Raw genomic sequence first — 13,207 nt, 5'->3', positions numbered from 1 at the left:
CCTTTTCCCCTCCCCAGAAGCAAGTTGTACCTTATAGTTGGGGTTTTGGATAGAGTTTTTCAATAGTTCTTCCCTTTTCTGGATTTCTGTTTTTTTGTCAGGAGTCTTCCAGCTACCTAACATGACCAAGCTCTATGGCCCCTGCCCCTATGCATGTGTTAAAAGACTCTAAGGTGCAAAAGCAGTATAGACTTCAGCTGGGTGTACATTTTGATTGGAAACTGTTATACTTCTTCTGACCTCACCCACTCCCTTTGATTTCTGTGTATGTGTGTGCGTGCGTGCTCAGCTGTGTCTGACTATTTGCAACCCCATAGACTATAACCTGATGCGAAGAGCTAACTCATTTGAAAAGACCCTGATGCTGGGAAAGATTGAGGGAAAGGAGACGGGGATGACAGAGGATGAGATGGCTGGATGGCATCATCCATTGAGTAATGGACATGGGTTTGGGTGGACTCTGGTGGTTGGTGATGGACAGGGAGGCCTGGCGTGCTGGGGTTCATGGGGTCGCAAAGAGTCAGACATGACTGAGCAACTGAACTGAACTGAACTGAGACTATAACCCACCAGGCTCCTCTGTCCATGGAATTCTCTAGGCAAAAATACTAGAATGGGTTGCCATTTCCACCTCCAAGGATCTTACTGACCCAGAGATTGAATCTATGTCTCCTGCATCTCCTGCATTGGGCAGGCACGTTCTTTACCACTGCACCACCTGTAGCAATGAGTATTTGGTCCAGTTTCCAATCACTTATTTTATACCAACTTTATGTATAGAGAAGTTACTATTTCCTAACAACGCTATAAATTATTGAAGCAGTATTAATTCTTCTTCCACAGCAAACTGGGAGAAGGTCCTCTAAGAGTTCTTACACTCCAGTAGATCACACTTAAAGCCAATAGCTTAATCACAAAAGTGTGTACATAGACCTGCACCTCACTTTATAGAACAGATGGTATTGCAGTCATCTAACAGTTACCATTAATCTTCTATGGTCAAATCAGGGAATTAAGCATTATAAAATAAGAAATGCCTAAAGGTTTTGTTTCCCCACTTTGCAAAGCATCCATTTCAAGTGATTATGATGCGTTTTTGAAAATACATAGTTAACTAATTTTGAATGTATTAATAGCACCCATGGCTTAAATTAAGGATGTAGTATTAATTGCATACCTTGGTTTATATTTTAGGAATTTTTAAATACTTAGTTGTCTTTTTCCAAAGCTATTTGAAAATTAAGAGTGCTTGCCCAAGCAATTGAATAAGAATTATTTACCTTAGACTGAATTATCAGTTCCATTGATTTCTTTACCAGAGTTTGAAAACGCATCATTGCAGCTCATTCTTTTGCCTTGCACTGGCAGCAAATTGCTCTATAGAGAAACTGCCAAGTCTGGTGTTATGGAACTTACATAGAATCTTTCTCTCTGTGACTGTGTGTGAACACAAATTAAAGATGTCCTCTGGCTTGGATTACTGAAATGTACTTGGCTGCATGTTCCATTCTATCATCTGGACTTAAAGCAAAATAAATCAGTACACATTTCAGTGAAATTCTTTGTGAATTGATCATTCATATGAATTCTTGATTATAACTAGACAAATCGCATTATTATACAATGTACCATCTTCTTAACTAACACCATTTAAAATTTCACATAAAATGTCCCTATAATTTTATCTCCATTAAAAATGAAACAAAGCACCACGACTGTGAATTTCTCAGAGTCACAGGAATTTTTGTGGTCAGTCATCCATCGGGAACTGAATGTTGAAAATCAAAGATTTACTATAATTTGAATTTTTTATTTTCCAGACACTGCAAATGGATGTAAACAGGCTGAACTTAACCCTGCTTCGGATATTTCGCCAAGGAGTAGCTGCAGCTTTAGGACTCTTACCCCAGCAAGTGCACATCAATCGCCTCATTGTAAGATACCTACATTTCGCATTTCCAGAGTATAAGCTTTGATCTTTATTGCAGGGCTCAAGAATAATGAACAATAATAAAGAACACCCATGCTGTAGTTTTATGGCCCATGAACCAAATCTGGCATAACACCTGTTTTTGTCAAAGAAGTTTTATTGTAACAAACCATACCCATTTGTTTACATATTGTCTAAGGCTTCTTTCATGCTACAATGGCAGAGCTGAGTATTTATAACAGATCGTCTGTCTAAATTGAAAGTTAAAATATTTGTTATCTGGTCCATTACAGAAAATGTTTGTCAACTTTCTCATAGTTCAACACTAGCTACCCTGGTAGGTATAAATAGAAAGGCCCTGAATACCTGTCTCACCAACCTGACAGTCCTCCCAAAATATTCTCCCTAAGAGAGAAATGTTTTCTATCAGGTAAGACTCTGTCTCCAGACAGCATCTATTAAAATCCCTTCAGGTATAGGAGGATGAAGGATAGGGAACACATAGGCAGAGGATTTTGAATAAAGAGTGAATAAGAACCATCCTTAAGGACAGCAGTCCAAGGAAAATGCAAGCATAGTCTTGAAAAGTCAAGGGAAAACTTGGATGGGTAATTGAAGTGGGACGAAGTAAGCCCAAAGGATCTTTTCTATTAGGCCCACTTTAGACCTATCAATCACCCATATCCTTTCTTTTCCTCCTCTCCTCAGTATTGAGGGACCTTGATATCATCCAACTACATGTTCCCATCTGTACTTGAAGGTGGGTGTGAGCAAATGCAAAGAAAGGCAGATTAAAATATTATGATTTTCTCTTTGTAAAAAGCATATTATCAAAGCTTCCTGTGAAAAGGGACTTTGGAATAATCTTTTGCAGTTTTAAAGTTGTTCTTAATTTCTGCTGCCTTAGAAACTCAAGCAAGGACTTCTCATTCTCCATGCCCTAAATTCTTAGGCTCCTGCTCGGGCTCAGTTTTATACTGCATCAATACCTGCATTTCCATGTATGGAGAAAAATTTGCTTTTAATTTTGGTTTAGAATTGTTATTTCTTTTCCTTTTTCCTGTGTGCCAGGTGAATTACTTTCATCCCCATAATAACTTTTATTCTGTGAGTCAGCTAATCTCTGGGACTAAGACTTTTTAAAAAACAAAGTTTTTAACAATGCCATAGAAGAAGAAATACAGCATTTCCCATTATCTTGAAAGAAGTTATTTATATCCAGAGTGTACCTTACTCAAGTGAGAAGTGAGGTATTATAGATGTCTTAGATCTAGATTATATATATATATATATGTACTTAGATATCTTAGATATACTTTTGTATGTGTAGATTTAAAGAGTATAATGGCTCTTTGAATGGATAAAAGAGGGGTTTGCCACACCTAGAGAGGGATATGCATATCTTCAGAGAATGTTAGCAGCATTTATGCATGTCTGTTTCTAAGAGTAGTTTTTGTAATAGTTTGAGTTATGATGGAAGAGGGTGTTTGCTATGACCAGTGCATTCTCTTGGCAAAACTCTATTAGTCTTTGCCCTGCTTCATTCTGTATTCCAAGGCCAAATTTGCCTGTTACTCCAGGTGTTTCTTGACTTCCTACTTTTGCATTCCAGTCCCCTATAATGAAAAGGACATCTTTTTTGGGTGTTAGTTCTAAAAGGTCTTGTAGGTCTTCATAGAACCGTTCAACTTCAGCTTCCTCAGTGTTACTGGTTGGGGCATAGACTTGGATTACTGTGATAGTGAATGGTTTGCCTTGGAAACGAACAGAGATCATTCTGTCATTTTTGAGATTGCATCCAAGTACTGCATTTCAGACTGTTTTGTTGACCATGATGGCTACTCCATTTCTTCTAAGGGATTCCTGCCCACAGTAGTAGATATAATGGTCATCTGAGTTAAATTCACCCATTCCAATCCATTTTAGTGCACTGATTCCTAGAATGTCGACGTTCACTCTTGCCATCTCCTGTTTGACCACTTCCAATTTGCCTTGATTCATGGACCTGACATTCCAGGTCATGAACTTACAGCATCAGAACTTGCTTCTATCACCAGTCACATCCACAGCTGGGTATTCTTTTTGCTTTGGCTCCATCCCTTCATTCTTTCTGGAGTTATTTCTCCACTGATCTCCAGTAGCATATTGGGCACCTACTGACCTGGGGAGTTCTTCTTTCAGTATCCTATCATTTTGCCTTTTCATACTGTTCGTGGGGTTCTCAAGGCAAGAATACTGAAGTGGTTTGCCGTTCCCTTCTCCAGTGGACCACATTCTGTCAGCCCTCTCCACCATGACCTGCCCATCTTGGGTGGCCCCATGGGCATGGCTTAGTTTCATTGAGTTAGACAAGGCTGTGGTCCTAGTGTGATTAGATTGACTAGTTTTCTGTGATTATGGTTTCAGTGTGTCTGCCCTCTGATGCCCTCTTGCAACATCTACCATCTTACTTGGGTTTCTCTTACCTTGGACGTGGGGTATCTCTTCATGGCTGCTCCAGCAAAGCGCAGCCACTGCTCCTTACCTTGGATGAGGGGTATCTGCTCACCGCCACCCCTCCTGACCTTGAACGTGGAATAGCTCCTCTAGGCCCTCCTGCACCTGCGCAGTCACCGCTCCTTGGACATGGGGTTGCTCCTCCCAGCCGCCACCCCTGGCCTCGTGCATTGGGTAGCTCCTCCCAGCCGCCACCCCTGATGCTTTTGAACTGTGGTGTTGGAGAAGACTCTTCAGAGTCCCTTGGACTGCAAGGAGATCCAACCAGTCCATTCTGAAGGAGATCAGCCCTGGGATTTCTTTGGAAGGAATGATGCTAAAGCTGAAACTCCAGTACTTTGGCCACCTCATATGAAGAGTTGACTCATTGGAAAAGACTCTGATGCTGGGAGGGATTGGGGGCAGGAGGAGAAGGGGACGACAGAGGATGAGATGGCTGGATGGCATCACTGACTCAATGGACGTGAGTCTAAGTGAACTCCAGGAGTTGGTGATGGACAGGGAGGTCTGGCGTGCTGCGATTCATGGGGTCGCAAAGAGTGGGACATGACTGAGCGACTGAACTGAACTGAACTGAGTTATGATGACACCTGAGGAAGCACAGTATAGTGATTAAGAGCAAGTGCTGTGGAGATAGACCCAGAATTCTATTTCATTTCCAGTTTGGCCATGTCCCAGCTCTATGACCTAAGGCAGGTTACTTAGGTTCTTTCATTTACAACATGAAATGGCCGTAATACCTCTGTCCTGGAGGTAACAGGTTTAAGGCACAGGGGAACATGACAAGTACAAAACAAGTGTCTCTCCCTACTATCGTTGCTATTAGATCATAAACTATTTGAATTATTATCCACATCTTTCACATCAGCATTATGTGATATCCAGTTGTTTCTGCAAACACAGAAACATTTTTTCCTGGATTGCTAGCTGTCCTCCATTTTCTACCTGATTGAACGTCAATAAATTGCATTCAAAGAAAATATTCTTTAAAAAAAAGAAAGTTTTCTAGCAAGATAAAACCCTGTGTATTGAAAAGAAAAGCTAACCACAATTTTCTTTGTAAGTGTTTTGTGTAAGTTGTGAAAGAGAATCTATCAGTGGCAGCATCATTTTTGTAGCATTTGTTTTTTATGGGTGTGTGGCACATCAGCCACTTATGGTAAGAAGTCCTCTCACCCTGTCTCAGCAAATGAGGTCAGACTAGTAGGAAAGTAACATGATATCATTGCATAACACATGCATTTCTACCGAACAATAGATCTTAAGAGTGTGACATATTTAAGGTGAAAAACAGGATCAGGGAAGTAAGTTCAAAGACATCATCACCTTCCTTAGTTAGTCCAGTCTTCACATTAATGCAAGTTATAAGATGGGGTGATGATGTCTAATAACTGTACTGTTAAATCAGGTTTTGCTTAGTTCATTCGATTTTAAAATACTTCTTTAAACACAATTTCTCAGGAAACATCTGAACAATATATCTCAAAAATTATAGTATCGAATAGAAAATAAACCAGCATCTAGTGAAATATAAAATCAGAAAACTAGACATGTTAACTAATTGAAAGAAGGCCATTTGAAGATTTGGGACTTTGGGCTGGTAATTTTAAGTGTACAAGAGAACACTTAATAAAAGTGATCTCCAAGATACCATTTAGGACTCTAAGGTTCTGGTTTTCTTTAATATTTCTAGAGGAAAAGCAAAAAATATTTTCCAAACTTGCTTCACATGTCTACTAACATATACAAATAATCTGCTTTTACTAGGAAAGGAAGAACAGTGTTGAACTATTTGTGTCTCCCATAAATCGGAAAGCAGGATTTACTGATGCTCTGCCATCTAAAGAAGTGCTGCGTTCACTCAATATCAATGTTTTGCATCAGAGTTTATCCCAGTTTGGAATTACAGACGTCTCCCCTGAGGTAGGTTGTTGCGTGGAATATTTCATTTAAAATTTTGCACAGTTAGTGTGACACAACCCAATTCTAGGAGACTTTGAGATGAAAGCTGTTGCTTGTGTGTTAACTGATAATATAAAAATCTCCCTGAGGGTCAAAATTCTCTTCACTCTGTGTATTTTTATTCCTTAAGGAAGTTCATTTTCATATCAAAGTTTCACTTTTTGACACTTTATTCTCCTATCTTTATGGCCTTATAATTTATTTTGACTTATTCAACAAAATGTCCAGAAGAAAAGTCATTTAGATATATTTGTCAATTGATTGCTTATTACTGAGCTGTTCCAAAAAACACCCTGATATCTTTCCTCCTCGACAGTTTTGCTTCTCATTGTTTTTGTCATCAAATGGTCACTTTTTCCCACTATTAAGTGAAAGTCACTCAGTTGTATCTGACTCTTTGCGACCCCTTGGAATTCTAAATAAAATAAATTTATTTATTTTAGTCTGGGCTGGGTCTTTGTTACTGGACATGGGCTTTCTCTAGTTGCAATGCCTGGACCTGTCACTGCGGTGGCTTCTCTTTTGGGGAACATGGGCTCTACGTACACGGGCTTCAGCAGCTGTGGCTTGTGGGCTCTAGAGAGCAGGCTCGGTGATTGCCGTGCACAGGCTTAGTTGCCCCACAGTACATGGAATCTTCTCAGACCTGGGGTCAAACCTTTGTTTGACAGTCAGATTTGGCAGTCAGATTCTTAACTACTGAACTACCAGGGAAGCCCACATGTATGTGAAAGTGAAGTGAAAGTCGTTCAGTCGTGTCCAACTCTTTGCAACCCCATGGACTGTATAGTCCATGGAATTCTCTAGGCTGGAATACTGGAGTGGGCAGCCTTTCCCTTCAGGTCTCCTGCATTGCAGGCAGATTCTTTACCAGCTGAGTCACAAGGGAAGCCCAGGAATACTGGAGTGGGTGGCCTATCCCTTCTCCAGTGGATCTTCCCAACCCAGGAATCGAACCGGGGTCTCCTGCATTGCAGGCGGATTATTTACCAACTATCAGGGAAGCCTACCTTGAGATTATTATGAAATGTGGTTTTTCAATTGGTGAGAAACCCAGTCTTTAGAACTATGAATATTTCCTTTACAGTGTTTTCTAAATTTGGCACTTTTCAGATTTCCCCTACCACCTCCACCATTTTCATTCCTAAATAAACCCAGTCTCATTTTTACTTCACTTTGCTGTGTCCCACTCTTAACAAACTTGCTAGAATAAACATCATCCCAAATAAACATAATTAAATTCACAGAATCATAGAATTAGACCTTGAGAGAACACATGTGGACATTTCAAAGATACAGAGAGTAAGGCCCATAGAAATTAAGTGATTTCATCAAGATGACAAAGCAAGTGAAGTATTAAGCAGTATTTAGCATCTAGACATCTTATTCCTAGTCTATCTCCCTTTGCAATGAAGCACACTCCCTCTCATTATACCAAATGTCAGATGTGGTATAAAAAGCTTTGTTACAAGATTGAGTTTGAATCCCAAGGCCAGCATTTAAAATGTGTGTGTGTGACCTTGGGTAATTTAGTCTCTGTGAAATTCAGTCTGTCTTTACCTAGCATCAGCCTCTCTGAGACTCAGATTCTTCATATCCTACATGAGTATAGAGAAAGAAAAAAGAAAGAAAGGAGGGAGGAGGAAGAAAGGAAAAGGAAACAAAAGAAAACAGAAAAGAAAAAATTGGGTATAGTCCTCATCTTATAAACTTGAAATAAGAATAAAATTTTAAAACGTAAGAAAGTACATGGAAGTCATCACAGAGTAGATACTGAACAAATATAATTTGAATGCAGAATGAAAATGTATTTCATCACTGAACCATGACTGTAACAACAACCTCCAGCTGGTCTCCCTGCATTTAGTGTTGTTTTCTTCCCTGCTTTCTCCACCACCAACCCCAACACATACACACACACACACACACACACGCACGCACATGCATACATGCATGCATACTCACACACACACACGCACATGTGCACACGCACACACACACACACACACACACACAGTGTTTTCTTTCTTGCCACCAGACTAATCATACTAAAAGCAAATCCGGCCATGCCCTCCTAATGTCCTGATTCTCCGTTGGCTTCCTAAATCCTGCAATATCAAGTCTGAATTTCTTACTGTGATATATGGTTCTTTGTGTACGGAGCTTTATTATTGTTGAACAACACTCTCTTTGGTTTACGCTTCAGCAAATCCAAACTTAATAGGCACCAGGACACCGCACACCATTTCTTCTCTCCATGGGCTTGTGTGCATGTTGATACGTCTACACATCTTTCATGTTTCAAGATCAGTCTACTGTGTAGTGAAGCCTCCCTTGTGCCTCCACAGGCACGGCTGCTGGCTTTGTGTTCTCATTGCGTTTAGTACAAAGACATATCCCCTGTTGGCCTGCAGGGCCATCTCTACACTGTTGTTCCTTGAGAGCATGTGCCATTTCACCTTCTGTGTGTACCCAATGCCTTCATTCAGGGCCTGGTGTACAGTGGGTGTAAAAATAGCCAAGAACTGGGCTAGGTGGTGTCCAAAGTCAGAAAAATAAACGCATAAGCAAACAAACACACAAATAAAATATGATTTTTGCTTTTGGTGAGTTCTATTCATAATGGGGTGACAAGAGACAAGCAGATAAGGAGAATACAGGGCTACAAAAACATAACCATACTGTGCTGTGGGGGTTTTTAGAAAGAAGAAGACACTTCATACTTCAGAGAGACCAGGAGAAGGAATCAACATGAGCTCAAACACCCAGACCCCTCCCCAGCCCTCGCACGTGACCCTGAAGAGGCTCCCTTTTATACATCAAACCAAACTCCATGCCCATAGTCCAGGCCGCTCACAGACTGACTTGTACACATTTTGCTCTGAACAACTCATCTCTAAAATTTAAAAAAGACCATTAGATTAATTTATACCGCTACCCATCCTGGGTTGGGAAGATCCCCTAGAGTAGGACATGGCATCCTGCTCAAGTGTTCTTGACTGGAGAATCCCATGGACAGAGGAGTCTGGCGGGCTACAGTCCATGGGGTTGCAAAGAGTCAGACATGACTGAGCGCGCGCGCACGCACACACACACACACCCATAAGCTTTCAGTGAATAAGTGTGTTTCTTTTTGGTGCTTTATTCTGCATTTAAATGACATTCTGAAGGCTTTAGGAATATGGCAGCTTAGCGAGTCATCTAGATTTCCGAACCAAGGGAAGCTCACCATACCAAAAATTAGTTCAAGTCAAATATTTGAGGTGCAACACACCTCAGGCTGGTGAAGGCAAGCAGTCTAGCCTGAATGCCTGTCACAGAACTGTCAACTGTTAGTAGACCTCAAGCATATACTGCATTTGAATAATGAAAGTGTATTTGATGATCAAAATATGATATTGTCTGAAAGAATTGTGGGAGTCTAACAATCTAGGAAATCTAGAATATGGGAATTTTTATATTACAGGAGACTAGGATGTGTTTTAATTGGATATAAGGAACATTTCATCAAGGACTGGGGGATTGTTGCAGCCTTTTCTTCTGGCACTTCTAGAATGGGCCCAGTGATACCCTCTGACCAGAAGCTCTAACTGCAGCCAGGAGAGAGCCATCTTCAATGTTCACAGGCCCTTGCTGGGAGCTTCAGACACAAACAGTCCAAGAGGCTCTGCAAGAGCATTTGTTGATAGTTCTTTAAGCTGATAGGTATTCTGCAAATTTCCCCACTTCTTTATTCATCGTTGTGGTTCATGTGTAATAAACAGCTTAAGCCTCAACCCATTCTTTCACGTTTCTAATCCCCAAATTATAGCCCTGTTATGGTAACGTGGTTACTACCAGAACAAAAAAAAGGAATACTGGTATTTGGGGTTTTCATCCTTTGCATTGATTACAGAACATGATGAATGCTATCTTGAAGCATCCATTTTTACACTTTTATTAATTACTTCCAGGGAAGGGTGTGTTTTTTTGTTGTTGCCATTTATTTATTTTTTTATTTTATTTAAATCAGAAATGACCCTTAGGAAACATAGACAAATATCAAATAGAATTCCTCTCACTTATTCATCTGTGTTTATTTCGAATTTAAGTTTCTTGAGTGACAAAGACATTTTTCTTTTATATATTTTCATATGATACTTATAACATTGTAGGACCTCAAGTATTGTTTAAAGATGCTCATAAAGATTGAAAACCAGACTTCCTCTTTCCTAATAAGTTAAATCTCAGGGAAATAAAATTAAATTCATTATTTTAGTTTCTATTTTTAAATGTGTTTATAAATTAATTAACTGTCTATTGAAGCAGTACATTCTGCATTGATAGTGAAAAAAATGATTTAAGATTTTGTTGTTGTTCAATTGCAAATTACCCTAGTTTCACAGGTCTTATATTTCAAAGGAGGATGTTACCTTCTTTAAATAAAAAGTCAAGGTAATGACTGATACCTTCTTGGAATGTTTACAAAGAGAAAAAAATCATACCAAATAAATACAAAACCTAATTCATGAGTTTGGTGATTGTTCCTTTAAACATTAGCCAGTTGTCTAAACAGTTATATAGTCCTAGCCATACAGTGTCAAGAAGGAATACAATCAGTGTTAACCTGGGTCAGATCATACATACAAATTGTTTACCTTGTGCATGATATGGTGGAAGTTTGGCATTTATCTAACAAAACCATATTGTTATATGATCAGTTCAGTTCAGTTGCTCACTCATGTCTGACTCTTTGTGACCCCATGGACTGCAGCATGCCAGGCTTCCCTGTCCATCAACTCCCAGAGCTTGCTCAAACTCATGTCCATCGAGTTGGTGATGCCGTCCAACCATCTCATCCTCTGTCATACCCTTCTCCTCCTGCCTTCAATCTTTTGCAATTGGGGTCTTTTCTAATGAGTCAGTTCTTCACATCAGATGGCTAAAATATTCAGCTTCAACTTCAGCATCAGTCCTTCCAATGAATATTCAGAACTGATTTCCTTTAGGATGGACTGGTTGGATCTCCTTGCAGATTCCAAGGGAATCTCAAGAGTCTTCTCCAACACCACAATTCAAAAGCATCAGTTCTTCAGTGCTCAGCTTTCTTTATGGTCCAACTCTCACATCCATACATTACTAATGGAAAAACCATAGCTTTGACTAGATGGACCTTTGTTGGCAAAGTAATGTCTGTGCTTTTAATACGCTGTCTAGGTTGGTCTAACTTTTCTTTCAAGGAGCAAGCATCTTTTAATTTCATGACTGCAGTCACCATCCACAGTGATTTTGGAGCCCAAGAAAATAAAGACTGTCACTGTTTCCATTGTTTCCCCATCTGTTTGCCAGGAAGTGATGAAGTGTTATATGATACATGTCATTAATCTCCTGAGTCAATCAATTAACCAGCTAATTTGTAACATATCCATTTTATTCTTACTCTGTGTGCTTCACCTTTCTAAAAAGATATAGCTCTTAAAGTCTCTGTATTATCTCTCCTAGCAATGGAGATATTCCCCAGTATTTGGGGTCAGAATTGTTTTTTTTTTTTAAAGGAAATTATAATGCATCAAATTATTAAACAGGATGTAGAGAAGTCATTGCTGTCAGTATAGGAAACCACCCACTTTTTAAATAATCAAACCAAACAAAACCCAGCAGCTTCTTCCACTGCCACAGAGTTAAAGGGAAAGTGATATGGTTGTGAAATAAGATGTAAAGATAATACAGTACGTTGGTGTGACCTGGCCATGGAGCCTTTGAATCATTGAACCCTCAGTCCCCTGTCAAAATGTAAAAGGCATCACAGTAACCTTATACAAAGGTTAGACTGGAGATTTTGTGAATTACAATCTTATGATTTGTGGGATCTTAACTACAAACTTTTCATTTACTACCCTGCCCTTATCAAGGTTTTTAGATCTCTATACAAATATAGTAGTGCTCAGTAGGACCAGCATGACTCAAAGGAAATCTGTTTACCAAGAAAGTGCAGTGACTAAGTTCTAGGAGTTCAAAACATATGTCTTTCTAACTAGGGGTAAGGGGATGGGAGGTGAGAAGTTCATTCCTCCATCATTACTGCTTTGGTTAAAAGAGAAATCATAATTGATTTGTCTTAAGCAGAAAAGAACATGTTGATGTTCCAGGAGGTGTTGAACTATAGCAGGAAAAAAATGAACCAAATCAGGTTAGGAACACAAAATCTCTTTCCACCCACCTAACCACTCCTTTTTAATCCAAATTTTATATGAACTAAAGCTCAAATCCTCACACTTAAATTTGACAAGTTTATGCTGCCTACTTGAAGGCTTAAGTGCTTTGCTTTTATAGCAAGCAATAGATGCTATTTAGTTGCCAAAAAAAAGCTCATTTCCATATTTATACTTGATTTCTACAAGAGTTTTCTTTTCTATTAGTTTCTAGCTATGTTTACAAAGACATTGGAATAAAATATGGTCTGGCTAAGACAAGTTGTCACTTGAACCCAAGATTTCCTTTTTAGGAGGACATATGAGTTTCTACTTATTTAACAAGCAAGCATTTTCAGATTCTCCATCAACTTACCACTCATGTATTTTAAAAACATGCATTAATCATTTCTTGCATCTATAAATTTGTCTCTGTCTTAAAGAAGGCAAGGTATTACAGTGAATTTAAGTATATTTTACAAGCAAAAGAAAGGGAAATTAAGCTACTTCAAGCAATAGAAGTCTTCCTCACATAGTTATAAGCACAATTGAACTCAAAGATCCTTTCTGTTCTGTTTTGTTCAACTTGCCACCAAGACTCACTTGAGTTTCAGGATAGAAGTTTTTCATAAAATATTTTTCAAAAGGC

General features: G+C 39.2%; 1 protein-coding gene across 1 annotated transcript in view; it reads left to right on the top strand.

Annotated features, from left to right (window-relative positions):
- Nucleotides 1-13,207, top strand: part of PTPRR (protein tyrosine phosphatase receptor type R) — a 277,193-nt gene that overhangs the window by 149,963 nt on the left and 114,023 nt on the right. The window contains exons 3-4 of the mRNA XM_055580529.1: nt 1,821-1,934; nt 6,194-6,349. Of these exons, the coding sequence (XP_055436504.1) occupies nt 1,821-1,934; nt 6,194-6,349 (270 nt within the window). The remainder of the gene's footprint in view (nt 1-1,820; nt 1,935-6,193; nt 6,350-13,207) is intronic.

The sequence above is a fragment of the Bubalus kerabau genome, chromosome 1 (assembly GCF_029407905.1).
Source record: "Bubalus kerabau isolate K-KA32 ecotype Philippines breed swamp buffalo chromosome 1, PCC_UOA_SB_1v2, whole genome shotgun sequence".
NCBI lineage: Eukaryota > Metazoa > Chordata > Mammalia > Artiodactyla > Bovidae > Bubalus > Bubalus kerabau.
Note: the sequence above shows the minus strand (reverse complement) of the source record. Positions and strands in the feature narration are given on the sequence as shown.